This window comes from Athene noctua, chromosome 6, assembly GCF_965140245.1.
Source record: "Athene noctua chromosome 6, bAthNoc1.hap1.1, whole genome shotgun sequence".
NCBI classification, from domain to species: domain Eukaryota; kingdom Metazoa; phylum Chordata; class Aves; order Strigiformes; family Strigidae; genus Athene; species Athene noctua.
Window position 1 is genome coordinate 7,488,412 of NC_134042.1, and position 14,306 is coordinate 7,502,717.

Sequence of the window (14,306 nt, forward strand, 5' to 3'; positions counted from 1 at the left end):
TTTTCCCTAATGACTGAGAACGTGTTTCCTGTCAGAGCTTTTAAACATGTGTCTTGCCCAAATCCTCTTCTGTGCTGCCTGCCCCCATCATGTCCTTAGCATGCTGCTGGGCCGTGTCCCCCGTGAACCCCACAATGGTGCACTTTTAGGGCTCAATCAGTCTGGCACAAAGTGTTGTGGTTACTGTGATCTCAAAGCACCCTGTACACCACTGAAGACAAGCTACATAAAACGTGTTGGAAATTTTACATCTTGTAAAATACTGGTTAAAAAAACCTGACCAAATGCCACCCTGCTCCCCCAACCACAGTACACTTTTTTTTTAAGCTCGCTGGGAAATGTCACATTTTTATGGTGATGTGCAGTGCAGGAGTTACCCTGATCTTCATATAATATACAAAACAAGAAGTGCGTTGTGTCTTGATGATGCTATAAATAGAAGGAAGAATTGTTGTGTGTGGTATTTCCTCAGGAAAGCTTGAGACTTACTTAATACAGCCTTATACAAGGCTTGAGTTGACAGATAAATGAAGAAGATGGGGTAGCATGTGGAGTTTCATGGTTCTTGACATAATCTCATCTCAAGTTTCTGGAGGGATTTAAAAAGCAGAACTTTTCTTTGCTGATTGTTGGTGGCAGTTCAGGTAACATGGGTTTGTGTTATCATTTTTGCCATCGCATTTTGAGACACAAACTTAAACGTATTTCTGAAATTGAATAAAATATCAGGTCAAAAGCCATGTTTTTTTTTCCCTGAACCAGCAAGTGTTGAAGAGCCAGAATTAGAGTTGCTCTGTACAGTTTTCATCTATAGTTCCTCTGTATCAACTGCATCTCCTTGTATCAATTCACCTTTGTATGCTACAGCCTTTGATTTCACCTGGAAAAAGAACTAAACTTGATTTGGCTGTTAGATTAATGTGCTGAAAGCCAAGGATGCAAGACTTGCTGTCCAGTGGAAAAAAAACAGGTAGGTAATGAGCACAGAGAGTAATTTGACATATTTCAGGGAGCCCTTCTTTCTTTTCTGGAAGCTGCAAGAGATACTTTGTGTGAGGAACAGTATGTTATTTCTGTTTGCAGCATGGCAATATGCTAACTGTGTTGGGAGTGAGACATAAACTTGTGTTCTCTTGAAAAATGAGTAGGACTAAATAGTTGAGGGAGTGCTGGCTTAGCGGTTGATTAAGCAAGGAGCTGAATTGGTTTGCAAGCTATTATGTTGTGTGGGATTGTAAATTTTAGGTTTTCAGGCCAGGCTTTGGCTGGAAATTAGCATTAACAGAGGAAGGGGGAGACTAAATGACATATATGTACATGCCTTGGTGTCTGTGCCAATCTTCACTTTGATCACCTTATGGTTTGTACCAAGTGTCAACCACAAAGGGATAATAGGCCTGCAAGATCAAGGTTTTTTATCATCACCGTATTATTAGAGAAGCTTATAATTTGCTTAATACTTCAAAATACATAAATACTTTGTGTGGAACTGAGAGATCGGGTGTCAGCTGCCCTCTTAATGGAAGAGGAGCGAGAGGTGAATTATACCAGGTTGTGAATGCCAGGCAGGACAAGGGAGCAACTCTACCTACAAATTCTGAAACTGTGAGTTTAGGGGAAAAAAAAAACCAAAACCAAACAACAATAAACCCCATAACCGATATAAAATTGAAAAGGGGAGAAGAAGCTAGTGTGCTTGAGAAATAGGCAAAATATTGTTTTGCAGACCTGAGCGTACCAAGAAGAAAAGCGTGGGGACCAGTCATCCTGAAAGACGTAGGAAAAGACACCTCTCTCCCTCATGAATGTTCAGATGGGCTAGTGCAGCCTCATACCGTGTCAGTAAAGATACCTTACCAGAACTCACATGATAGTTGCTCATGTTCTGCTAGAACCCCATGTGAATTTTTGTATTTGCTGTGTATTGGTGGGGATCACAGTAAGTGGAACTTAATTCTGAGGGAGGTGACAACACTGACTTGTGAGGTGATTGTGTGTGTGTGTGTATTCCAGTCTAGTCAATAGGTTTCTTTACATTTTATATTCAAAGTCATAATCAAAGCGGAGATGACGATTTAGCCAAGTACATGATGTAAGTTTACAACAGAGAGGGACAGCTGCCAACGCTTGGAAAAGGAGCAAGTGTTCTGTGAAGGTGGTCATGAATATCATTCAGATGGTCCAGAGGGAGAAATTAAATGCTGAAGTTTCCCACCTCGCTGAGTTTGAACCTGAGAGCATGATACACAGGAAGCCGGACCAACGGAGATGTAGCTGTGATAAATACGTTTCAGCAATAGTCAGGGAAGCACTGGGGATTTTTCTTCAAAGTACAAGTAACTTTGGGAAATTTAGGAAGTCCTGGACTTCTGGGGCTTTTTTGTAGATGTGGGGTTTAGACAAATACATATTCCACATCTGGAAAAGAGAAAGTTCAGTCTTACTACTCGAGTAGTCTTTTTTCCTACATAAAGGGTGGGGAGGGGAAAGATGCTTGCTTTGAGAGTTTTCCCTTGTAAACTGGATGCTGAAAGTTTGTGGCTCTAAATAGGGAAAACTTTCCTAAAACTGTTGCTCAGAGAAAAGTCACTGACATAAACAGGGCTTGCAGCATGTTGTGTTCGTAGTTCTATTTGCCAGTCCCCTGCCCCTTTCTGGTTACTGACCTTGCCGTGTGGGTTACTGTGGGATTTTTCTGTTGAATGGTCATCAGGTTCACTTGTCAGTTTGTACAAATATAAATCATTCTTGTTCAGCTTGGGGTATGAGTTGCATTTAAGAAATTACTGTTTCAAAAGAGACATATTCAAAAAACTTAATAGTAAATGCTGAGGATAGGTTTCACGATCAATTTAACTACCAGGGCACGAGTACAGTTCCTTAGTTCTTTTAGTGTAAGGTCTGTGGGTGAGTGTTTCACAGGTACGATGTCGCTTAACTATTTGTTAAACAGCTAATGCATCTGTGAACTTGTGTGAATCCTCTGCCCAAGCACTAAGAATTACCTTACAGTAGCAATGATGGTTTTGTACATGAGTGGGTGCACCACAGGGAATTGCTGATCTTTAAAAAGTTATGTTGCTTTGAGTTGTTATCATTTCACCCCAGATTCGTGAATGAGATCTGAAGGAAGCATCTTAGCTGCATAACAAAGCTGAAAATTTGTCCAAGTTCTCTGGCTGCACCCTTTGCTGTACTTGCATAGGCTTAATTACAGATTATTATACCTTTTGGAAGTGGGAAGAGTCACTTGCAGTCATAACATCATAGAACGATTTGTCTCTAAATATACAACTGTGGCATTAGATTTCTGGCTTTGTATAACAGTTGTGTGGCCCATAAGATCTGAAGAATGACTTTGAATATCTACCTCAGCTTTTCCTACTGTATTTTAGCAGTCTGAGTGAATATCACTTGAAAGGTATTCAAAACTTTACAAATTATTATTCTTTCTCTAAGCTCTGCTCCTCAGCTATTGCATAGATCAGAGTGAGAAAAGACTACAACTTGGAATGGGAGATTTAAAAATTTTTTTTCTAAATAAAAACCTCTAGAAATACGTGATTATAACTTTTAACTATTGGTTAGTCCTCTAATAGGAGCTTTTAAGTGTAGCACCTGTTTTAGAACATAAATCTAGCCATATTGTATCTGCAAGTAGGAATCTCTGCTTCTTTAGACTGTAAAGTAGTGTTCCTTTTTCCAAAGTTAGAGGGCAGGAAACAGGTCTGGTGAAGAAGAGTGGAAAACACAACCAGTGCTCGCCAGACATGTAGTAAATGCAGTTGCAGGTAAATGGCCATCAAGAAATGATAGCTGCCTGGAAAAGATTAGTGAAACAGTCTGTATTTAATCTTTACCTTAAGTTAGCCATTTGCTGTGAGCATCCTGGAGCTTAGGAGCTTGAGGGCTAGGTGTGAAAGAAGTTGACTTAAAAATAATGCAACCCTCCAAACCGAAGGGACTATACCACAAACTCTGTGGTAGCATTATGTGTATATGTGAAATCATTGAAAAACAGACAAGACAAAAGCCCTCAACAACTACTGCTTCATGGTTGTGTGTTTAAATATAGCTTTTTTCCAGACTATATAAAATATAAAACATTAACAACTTCTGATGTCGAGACTGTCCCGAGCAAATTTCTCAGATGTGCGCGCGCACACACACGCACGTGTTCTTGCTCTGCTCTAATGCAAGCTTTGAGAAAGAAAAAGCAGTTTTCTTTGGATGAGCTGGCAGTTTTCACATAGCCTGGTGTCTGCCTACTTGTCTGAAATGACCTGAGCCTTCAGAGTCTTGGGAACATTCATGTCTTCAACCGCAGCGCTGGTATTTCTGTGGAAAGCAGTATCCATTCAGAAAAGCGATGATGTGAGGGAAGCCTAAGTGAGTTCAGTAAGCACTAACTGACAGCTCTCTTAGGGTAGTTCACAGCCTCTCCTTTAGGTTTCCTGACACTTTCTTCTAACTTTTTTAGATTGCCTTCAGAGAAACAAACACTACCATAGAGTTCTCTGGCGTCCTACATGCTAATTCCTGTAGACTCAGACTTGCAATGCTTTGGCATTTATGAAACACACCCCATTACAGAACTGGCTGTCTCTAAATAAGACCTAGCTAAAATTTGGATTCTTTATCTGGGAGCTATTTATTCAATTCTAGATGTTTGTTGTTAAACTGCCTATCTCATAATGGCACGTTTCAGGTTATAGCTTTTGAAGACAAGAGTGTTAACCAGTTTGGCTATTTTGGATAAAGATCATGCAAGCACGTATGGACATTGTTATTCGTGGCAAAACTGCATTTCTGCTATAGATTGGTTTATTTGAATTAATGCTGGGAATATTTTACATGTGTGTACAATGTATAAATTTGCCAGACCTGAATATGGCTGCAGAATGCTCTGCCAGCATTTTTCCAATAGTGCTCTTGCACTGCTGGAACAGTCTAACTGTGGACTTGGCTGGGTGAGGTGAGACTGACTCAGAGCTGCCTTCTGTTATTTTATTCTTTTAAAAAAAAGGTATTTTCTCTGTACATAAAGATATTGAATATTCATATATCTCTTCTCACACATCACAAGATGTAAAAACACAGACAGGAAAAACAGTTTTGTCCTATTTCACAGATTTTTGAAATTCCGTCAAAATATTAATTTTAGTGGTAACAAATGGAAGTGATGTTGAGTACAAAATCCAGTTTTGCCATCAGTGTTTTTCTGTGGAGGGAAAAAAAATATATTGATTGCCTGTCCAGCTGAACTTTAGAAACAGACTGTTTAACACAGCTGGTAGTGAGAGACTTCTTGATTTCTACCTGAATTGTGTACCTGTTATATTGCATCTGTCAGTGACTCCATAGTTTTTTAATTTATATAAGTCAAACAATTACTGTAGCATGTTTTTCTGTGCTCTTGTTTGGATATCAATAATAACCAGCAGGTTCGCAATAATGCTGTTAGAGATATTTGGTGGGTTGCAATTAGGTTTTAGAGCATGAATGCACTCGGGTGGATTTATGACAAAGTTTCAAGCGTAGGGTCCCTCTGTGTTACAGTGGGAGATCCTGTACTGGTTTTTCAGACCATTTACGGGTTGCCTAAGGGTAGGCAATTTCAGTCCACGTCTGTGTGTCAATCTCTGGAGATGATATGCAGTGTTACACTGCCCTGAGAGGCAAGAAACAGTATGCCACTTTATGCCAAGGGATCTGTGGGAGGGATCACAAAGTCTTGAACTGGTCTTAAAATTAGCCCAAATCATTCTTTATACTTTAATATTTAAAAAAATAGATTTTTCCACACCTCTTTCGAAGCATTAGTATATGAAAAAGTTCATGTGTAAGATTTAATGTTAGAGGGTTTTTTGAAGTTGCATCAGATCTGTTTAGCTTGGTAATGTTTACCAACTCTGAATACCTAGTTTGACTTCTGAGGCAGTGCTGAAGGTTAATTATGTCAACATCTGACTTCATGAAAGTAAGGTCTGTTCAACTCCTACCTGTACAGTCCCTTATCAAAGCTGTCACGAAGCATGGCTGATTGCAGAATCCAGTCCAAGTGAGAAATGCCAGTAAAATACAAAACACAGCCCTTCTCTACCATTTTCTTCGTGTTAACTGCAATCACCTGAAATTTTGTTTTCTTTTGTGATTTTTCTCCTTTATTCCTAAAAGGGTATGGTATATAATTTAAAAATAAAACCAAACAAAAACCCCAAACCCAGACTCAGTCATATGTAAGGGCTAATACAGTGGTGATAGTAATATGAATAGCTGGCTACAATAAGATTTGTTTCTTTGTAATAAAAGTGCTTACAGATGTTTTGTGCTCCTGTATATGCTGATTTCTTTTGTGTGTGTGTGTGTTTTTCCTCCCATACTACTCAAATGTTTCGTGTTTTAAGCTGTCAAGGTAATTAGGTATCGGTGGGAGTACCATTACACTTTGGTGCCATTAGTATTTTATTACCCCCTCCTCACTGTGTCCTCAAGAACTTTGTTGGAATACCTTTTAAAGATGTAAAAAGTGGTGATAATTTCCATTTCTTTTCTGATCTGTCTTTGGTGTCAGTGCCATGACATTTATTAACAGGGTTGGAGGAGTATTTGGCACGAGCTGGACTTTGACATTATTTCTTAAAGGCAGAAATTTTGTATTTAGTATTTTAGGATGGTAGTAATTAGTAGTAGCAAAATTAACTATTTCACATTAATTAAAAATGCATCAAAGTTTGGTTCAATGCTTGATTTGTTTCCCATGTCAGAGCTGCTCTGTCTGCAGCTGGGAAGTTTGTTTTAGGATTACTGCTCTGGAGATACCTTTAACCAGGTTGTAAATACATTGCTCAGAGTCCTAACAAAGGCAGGAGCTTCCAGAGCAGTGAGGAGGTTTTCCAGATTACTTTCCTCATGGGCATGTAGGTTCTTCAGTGTGAAAATATCTGTGTAATCAACAAAAAAATGTTTTGAGGTCTTAATGTTTTCTGTAGGTAATATAATGTAGGAAACTTATCTTTAGTAGTTCTGTCCAGTGCTCTTGCTGCTCCACAATTTATTTTTAACCTGAAATCAGCAGTTCAGTAACTCTAGCTAAAATACTTCGGATATTGTCTTGAGTCTTGGCACAGGTGGTAAATTTAGTCAGTCTTGAAGAAGACAGATGCCTTTTTAGGGGGGAGAAAGATCATACATGTACTGTAGTAGCCTGGTGTTTTCATGTTCTTTAGAGGCCACGGATGCTGCAGAGCGGTGAAGACTTTTTTTTTTTTATTTACTCTTATTGTACTTATGCTACTAGCTGGATGGGTTCACCACATTCAGTGCACACACTACTTGACAGAGCCAAGTTATCCAGGTAGAATAAAAATAAACTGCCTACGCAAAGTATGGTCTCTGCTTCCCCGAGCCTTGGTTGGGGTGGAGGGGGCGGCTTCTGGGAGGAAGGGAGGCTTCCCTCGGTCTCTGGCTGTCTGGTGTCTGCATTCTCAGCCATCACGAATGTTTTCTTTTTGCAGATGACACGATTGGTGCTGCCCGGCATGCTGGAAAGGTGAGTCACACTAACACTATCCAGACAAAGTCATCATTATTTATAGGGGAGAATCCTTTCTTGAAAAATTCATTACTGTGACTAATCAGCCTGGTCTCCATGTTTTAATGGCAGAGTAATGCTGGGTGAGTCACGCTGATGGTGCATGAATCATCAGACGGTGGAAGCCTTTTCCACTCGATTCCCTTTTTATTTTTCCTCTCCCTTCTCCACTGTTGTGGTGATTCCTTTTAGAACAGAATTAAAAAGCCCGTCTGACTCATCAGCACTAACTCAACAACCTGCTATTCTGAGGGGGTGGTTACAGTTCCTGGGAATAACCTTCTTAAGGCTATTTCTCTAAGTCATTGTAAGTAAAATGGATGCAAAGAATATGTTCTCATTATACAGTAGGTGGTATATTGAGGAAAGTCTGTGATCATTTGGAAAACTAGAATTGGAGACCAGCTCTTTAAAATAAGAGTTAATGCACACCACTGTCACCGTGGAAGACGTGTACTGACTTCCAGTTTCACCTGGGAGCTAGCTAGGAGGGTGCACAATTTCCATGTAGCCCCTCCAGGCTGTTTTCCAGCTGACGTTGAGTGTCCCAGGCTGTTTGCTGTCTCTGTTGTGGTGCTAACCCCAGCTTGCTGGGGTGTCTCCTAGGTCAGGTGTGAGCTACACCAGCATTACTGAGGAAAGCTGTGTAGAACCATGCATGTCAGTCACCATGGTATTGCCTCCACATAAATACTGTAGGAGGAGCACGAATATGGGGCAAACCTCGAAATCTGACAAAGATTAAGAAAAAAATCGGTGTTTCCTGCATCATCCCACTACCTGGGAGTCTTCACTGCAGATCAAGATTCAATTTTTCAGGTGTTGCACAGGCGCAGAGCAAATGTTTCCCAGCTAAAACAAAGTTTCCCCTGGCTATAAACTGTCAGACCTAGTATGGGAGTCAACATCTAGCACATCAGGGTGATGGTGAGCTTAGATATTTAGTTAAACAATCTTGAGATAAGAAAGAGCTTATTTGAGGTAAAGAGATTTGAATTAAAAAAGACAACCCAGGACAGAGCTCTGGGGCAGCAGTGTATTTTCCACTAAAGCTGGAGTAGAGGATGAGGATTATTGTACAGTGGTGGTAGCTACTCAGGGTTTGTAAGTCAAAAGTTACTCCTTGCCCATGTGCTATTATTGATAGATAAAGGGACCTGCCTTTTGTGAAACCAGTGCCCTCTGAAGATGCTGACGTGACCAAAGCCATTCTGCTTTTGAAGGATTTAATGTTGGTTTGTTATCAATTTTTTGAACTTTGAAGCTGTAACAATTTCTTCCCTCAGTTTCTTCTTCATCTAAAGAAATGTCGTAGTTATCCACTTGGCAGAGTTGATTGATGTCTCCAGCTTCTCAGAACAGAATGATGTATACTCACAGAATAACCTGTGTATGTTTTTCTGTTACGTGTTAACCTGGGTAAGATGATTTGAATGGAAGGCGGCAAACCAGGATCCTGCTGAGTTCTGGTTCTAACTACCCTTGAGCACACCATGCGTGTTTCTTTTCACTTTTCCTGACTACACGATTACCTCAGGAATCTCGAGGGTAAATGTTCAAGATGAAGCTTGGAAAGAAAAGGTTGATAGTGCTTTAAAGAAAAAAGTACACATCTTGAACTTTTCCTGTGTGTGAAGAACCACTTTAAATGACTGCTCCATTTGAATGAAGGCCTTGGTTTCTGTCCCAGGGAAAAATATTTGAAAAAGCTTCCATTTTGTTTGGTTTTGTGAAGTCAGTTGGGTTTACAGTGCACAGAAGCAATGTCTGCAGCTGCCAACTCCTGCATAGTCATAGCTCACAGGCCATTAACACCTCTAAGAGTCTGTAACCACAGGAGGATATGGATGTCCAGTGAATCCAAGGACATGAATGAATGGTAGCTGTACTCAGCAGCTCCTTGGGCCAACCATACATTTCTGGTATGGGACTGTGGGTTAGGAAAAAAGGCTCTAGGCTCCAAGAATGAAACCAGACTAGGAATCCCATCGTTATTCCTCACTTGTTCAAGGCGGATAGCATGTTGAGTAGATAGATGTGACGTAGCATGCTGTAGCATCTTGCAGGTAGCTATAGTGCATGCTTTTATGTATTTGAATGTTGGTTTTATGGCAATATATTACAAGACAAATAAAGAAATAGAGCAGACTTTACATGCTTTGCATCCAAGTCTGTAAGGAGAAAACAAAACTGCATCTTAGTGTGTCTGTTACTTTTTATTTATAATAAACATATCAGCATTAGATGAATGCCACTTCTGGTAATGGCGTTTAGATTCTCTGCTGTGGCTCCTTTCCTGCGCTCTGAACACTTAAAGTGACAATTTATAATCTGCAGCTTCCTATTACACTTAAATGAGCAGTTCCTCTGTAAATTTTTCAGGCTACTGTCTAAGGTGGGAGGCTTATAGAACTGAAAATCGAAGCTTGATATCTTTGGGAACAAAAAACCCCAACAACAACAAAAATCAGTTGACTGTTTCTAGACAAATATCAAACTATGGTATTTATTGCCAGGGAAGTAGCAAGTGCATAATTACATTACAGAGGAAGCTTGCTCTTTCCACTTGGCGTGCAGCTGGAGCAGGCGCTGGTTGCCACAGCAACAGAGAGATGGCTAAATATAGCCTTCCCTGCGCTGGACCACTTAAGGTAGAATGATGGGGAGGTGTGAAGGTGTGGACCTGATACTCTTCATCTTGACCAACTTTTTTTTTTTTTTTTTTCATTAACTACACAGTTGAGTTGGATGGAGCCAAAATTTCTTTTTGCTTCACTAGTGCTTGCGTAGTTCTTCAGATCCCTCCCTAAAAACATTTCTTCTGCAGTTCCTCTAAGAAGCAAAATTGTAATTGGAGTAATCAGAAGTGTTCCTCCCACAGGCATGCTTCTCAGTTTCCTTTTATCTGGACGTTTAAAGTTTTGGGCTTTTATGGCTAGGACTGTTTTCTTTATAAAGAAAAAACACAAACCACAAAACCCACAGTGGCATTGACTCTTCAAAGAGCCTGATACATGGGATTCTGCATGGGGCTGCTATTAATTTGTTGTGTTTCCAAGAGGGAAAACACATGGGTGTTCTTCACTGGGTCAGACCATTAATTCACTGCACTTAGAGGATGGTCACTACTCCTGCTGGAAAGCTGTAGTCTAGCCAGGCGCGGCGAGACCTGTGCTTTACAGCCTGAATGCCAGCCTCTCTTCTAAAGCTTCAGTTTGTTTCAGAAGCATGAGGCTCGTGTTTATCCATAAAAATGCTTACCCTTTTTTGAATCCTCTTAAGCTTTTGTCCTCAGTTAAGTTTTATGGCAAGTACTCCCGTAGTCTGGATATGAAAAGAGCACTCACTTCCTTTTATCAGATCTAAATTTCAGCCTTTCATTTAAATAAATCTCATCATTCTTTTTGTATTCTGAGAGGATAAATCAAGGTCTTGATCTTTCTCATTCATTAGTCTGTATACTTTTATCATGGCTGCTTTTAATAGTCTCTTAAATAGCTAAATTGGAACAAATCTTTCCACCTCATCGATGTGTTGTGGTTTTTTTCCTCTTTTTTCCTTTCTTAAATCATCGGGTTCTTAATATTTGTGTCCTATATTTGGAGGGATAGAAGTGTTCCGTAGACTGTAATACAAGATTTCAGTGGTGGTGGATCTGTCCCTCTCACCATGCTGCTCTCTGGCTGGTTTTGGTGACTGCTGCACAAGAGAGGACTCCTTGTTGACTTTGTTTAGGTTTTCCAGGAAGTGGATAGTTGATTTAGAATCCTGCAAGGTTTGTGATTAATTCACATTATTTTCTTTAGTATGCATCATTGGTTTTGTTAATATTGATTTTTTTCATTTGCCGTTCTGTAGTCTGTTCACATAGCAATCTGAGCTCTTAAAAAATTTCTTTATAGTATTCTCCAATCTGGTAATCTCTTAAAAACTGCATGAATACTCATTTCACTGCTAATCCTCATTTGAGCTCATGAATAAATATCACAAGCACCACCTGTCTTGATACGAAAATCTTCTGGCATCCACTGTTAACCTTTTGCTGTCGTGAAAATTCATGATTAATTTGTGATCTTCTTTTTCCATGCTACATATGCTACATGTTTGATTCACGTCGCTACTTTATTTCACCAACCAAGTCTTGCAGATAACTCCTGAAAAATACAGCAAACTTTGGCAAAGGTGTTTGAAATCCTGAATGACTGAAATTATTCTTTTTTGTCACATTAGCCATCTATTCCTAGAGGTGAATCAATCACAGATGCAATTCACGCTTTTTATCATGGCAGAAGCCATGTTGGTTTGAATCTATTGTCACGATTCTCAAAGAGTTAATTGTTTTAATTTTTAACGGTCACTTAAACTCAACTGTTTGTTTTTAAGATGGTTACGTGAATCATTGTGGTAGCAGCAGCATAGGGTATACCTAGATGAACAAATATGATGAGAAACTCATAGGTGAATCTGCAGGAGTTGAGCTGCATGATGCCTACTTGTGTTAATGTTCTCACTGCCCTAAACATTGGCATGCTTAGTATGTTCAGGTAAACTGGCTTGAATTTATTTACTACAGGGTAAGAAGCACCAGAGATGTGTCTTTCACCGTGTTAGACTGTCTGGTAGCACCTTTTAACCGCGTACTTGCCCTAATTTGCCTGAAGCTTTTAAAACTAGTTCTTCTTTCTACCTAGCACTAAATAATATATCTGGTTCTGTAGGTAAAACTAGTCTCAGAAACAGACACGCTCAAAATCAGTCAGTGGATTGGGAAATCCAGGAGTCTTACTTTCTGTCCTAGCTGCAAATCCTTTAGAAGTGCTTAGAAGAGCAGGTGGTAGCTTACCAAAATGTTACTGTGGACTGTCTTCAGTGTTACTGTAATACAGCTGTAAAATAACTCCTATTTTCTGTAGTTATCCACTGAATATCATCCATACTATATTAAAACATTTCTGTATTTGAGCAGTAGATTCAGATACTTCCTATCTTGAAGATCCATCATGAAGTAACATATAGAAGATGAAAGCAATTATCAAAGTGTAAACTATACAACAGATTTGTGTTGCCATTTCTGCCACCTTAGCCTGAGATTTAGAAGTTGCCTTTTGGACTTGGGCCAGCTTCACTCAATCAGTTTTGCATAGTTTAGCCTTGTGTGCCTGTATGTGTGTATGTATAGAGCTTGATTCTCTTGCTGTGTTGAACTTGGAGTTGTTCCTGATTTATACCATATGCTTGAGTACTTACATTGTGCTTAAAATCATATTAGTAAAGTGAAATTTAGGATTTGCTTGAGGTTTTTAAACAGATCTTAATCTCAGTTGCATCCTAAAGGCTTTCTTTAGGCTTGCAACGTGAAAGATGTTTCTTTTATTTCATTATAATATATCTTTGCTGCCTTTCAGATCAAAAGGAGTAGTCCTGAACATCTCCTCAGCTACTGGGATGTATCCAACTGCATTGCTGACTCTTTACTCCGCAACCAAGGTAAGTGTTCTTTTCCACACTGAAATCAGGTGTCAAACCTAAGCCAATGCTACCGGACTAAATGTTTTGGTGTCCATCTAGTGGTGCTTTCATGAACTAAAAGTACTGAGTTCCTAACTTAAATTATTCCAACAGTGGAAGCTGAAAGGTCTAGAGAAAAATGAGTGCAAGTGTTTACTGGCATGGAAACAACTATTTTGTGTATTTCATCATGGGTTCTACTTTTACGTGGAAGAAGATGCTAGTGTACCAAGCAAGCTTAGTGCGAGGATGAAAAAGGACATTGACTGAGTTTCACAGGATTTTTTATTTTGACTTTGAAACTTTGTGGGATAATGTTTGTCCTCCCTTTTTATTAGTTGTGTTAAGTTTAGCAGTTCAGGTAAGAGAAAGGGTAGAGCTCCAGTGCCTTGTCATTACCAAATAGTGAACTTCCCTTGATCTGCTGACCATACATCCTGCTAACATAGCCCAGTATGTCATCTGATGTTCTTGCAGTGAGTGGATTATTGGCTTATCTTCTCCCTGGCAGCCACCATTCCGGGTTCTTTGCAGCAGGGCTGCTACTCAACCAAAATTAAGGCGTGGCATTATCCCACTCTGTATGCAGATATTTGCACTTCACTCTGTGCCAGTTGAGAAATCTCATGATGTTTAACAATAATCAAGTTTATCAGGGTCTCTCTGGACTAAAGCTATGTCGTGTCAGCTGCTTCATCTTAATGCTGTCACCTGTAAAATTGCTGAGGGTGTGCTCTGTGTCATCATCTAGGTTGCTGATAGGAGATACTGAAGAACATGGGCCACGGTATTGATCTGTAGGGTCCTCTGCTTATTATCAGCCAGATGTCAAGCTATTAATCATGGCCCTTTGAGCCTGGTGGTCCAGCCAATTTTCAGTCTGGCCAGCAGTTTGTCATTTCAGCACATATCTGCTTGACTTCCAAATGGGAACGCTGCAGGAGGTGGTGTCAAACGCTTTACTGAAGTGAAAATATATCTATATATACACACACACATATAGTTCATATAGATTCAAAATCCATTTCCCTCATCTACAAAGCTAGTCCACTCCATTGTAGAAAGGAATTTGCTGTTGGTAAATCTGCGTTGACTGTTTCTGATGTATCTTCTTGTCCTTTATGTGCTTGGAAATGAATTCCAAGAGGAGGGCTCTGTGAGTTTTCCACAAACTGAGTTAAAGCTGACGGGGTCATTCTTGCCT

The 14,306-nt window shown here is 39.7% G+C and overlaps 1 protein-coding gene across 1 annotated transcript in view; it reads left to right on the plus strand.

Moving 5' to 3' along the window:
• HSD17B12 (hydroxysteroid 17-beta dehydrogenase 12) overlaps positions 1–14,306 on the plus strand; it is a 91,352-nt gene that overhangs the window by 64,980 nt on the left and 12,066 nt on the right. The window contains 2 exon segments of the mRNA XM_074909396.1: positions 7,518–7,552; positions 13,000–13,081. Coding sequence (XP_074765497.1) covers positions 7,518–7,552; positions 13,000–13,081 — 117 coding nt within the window.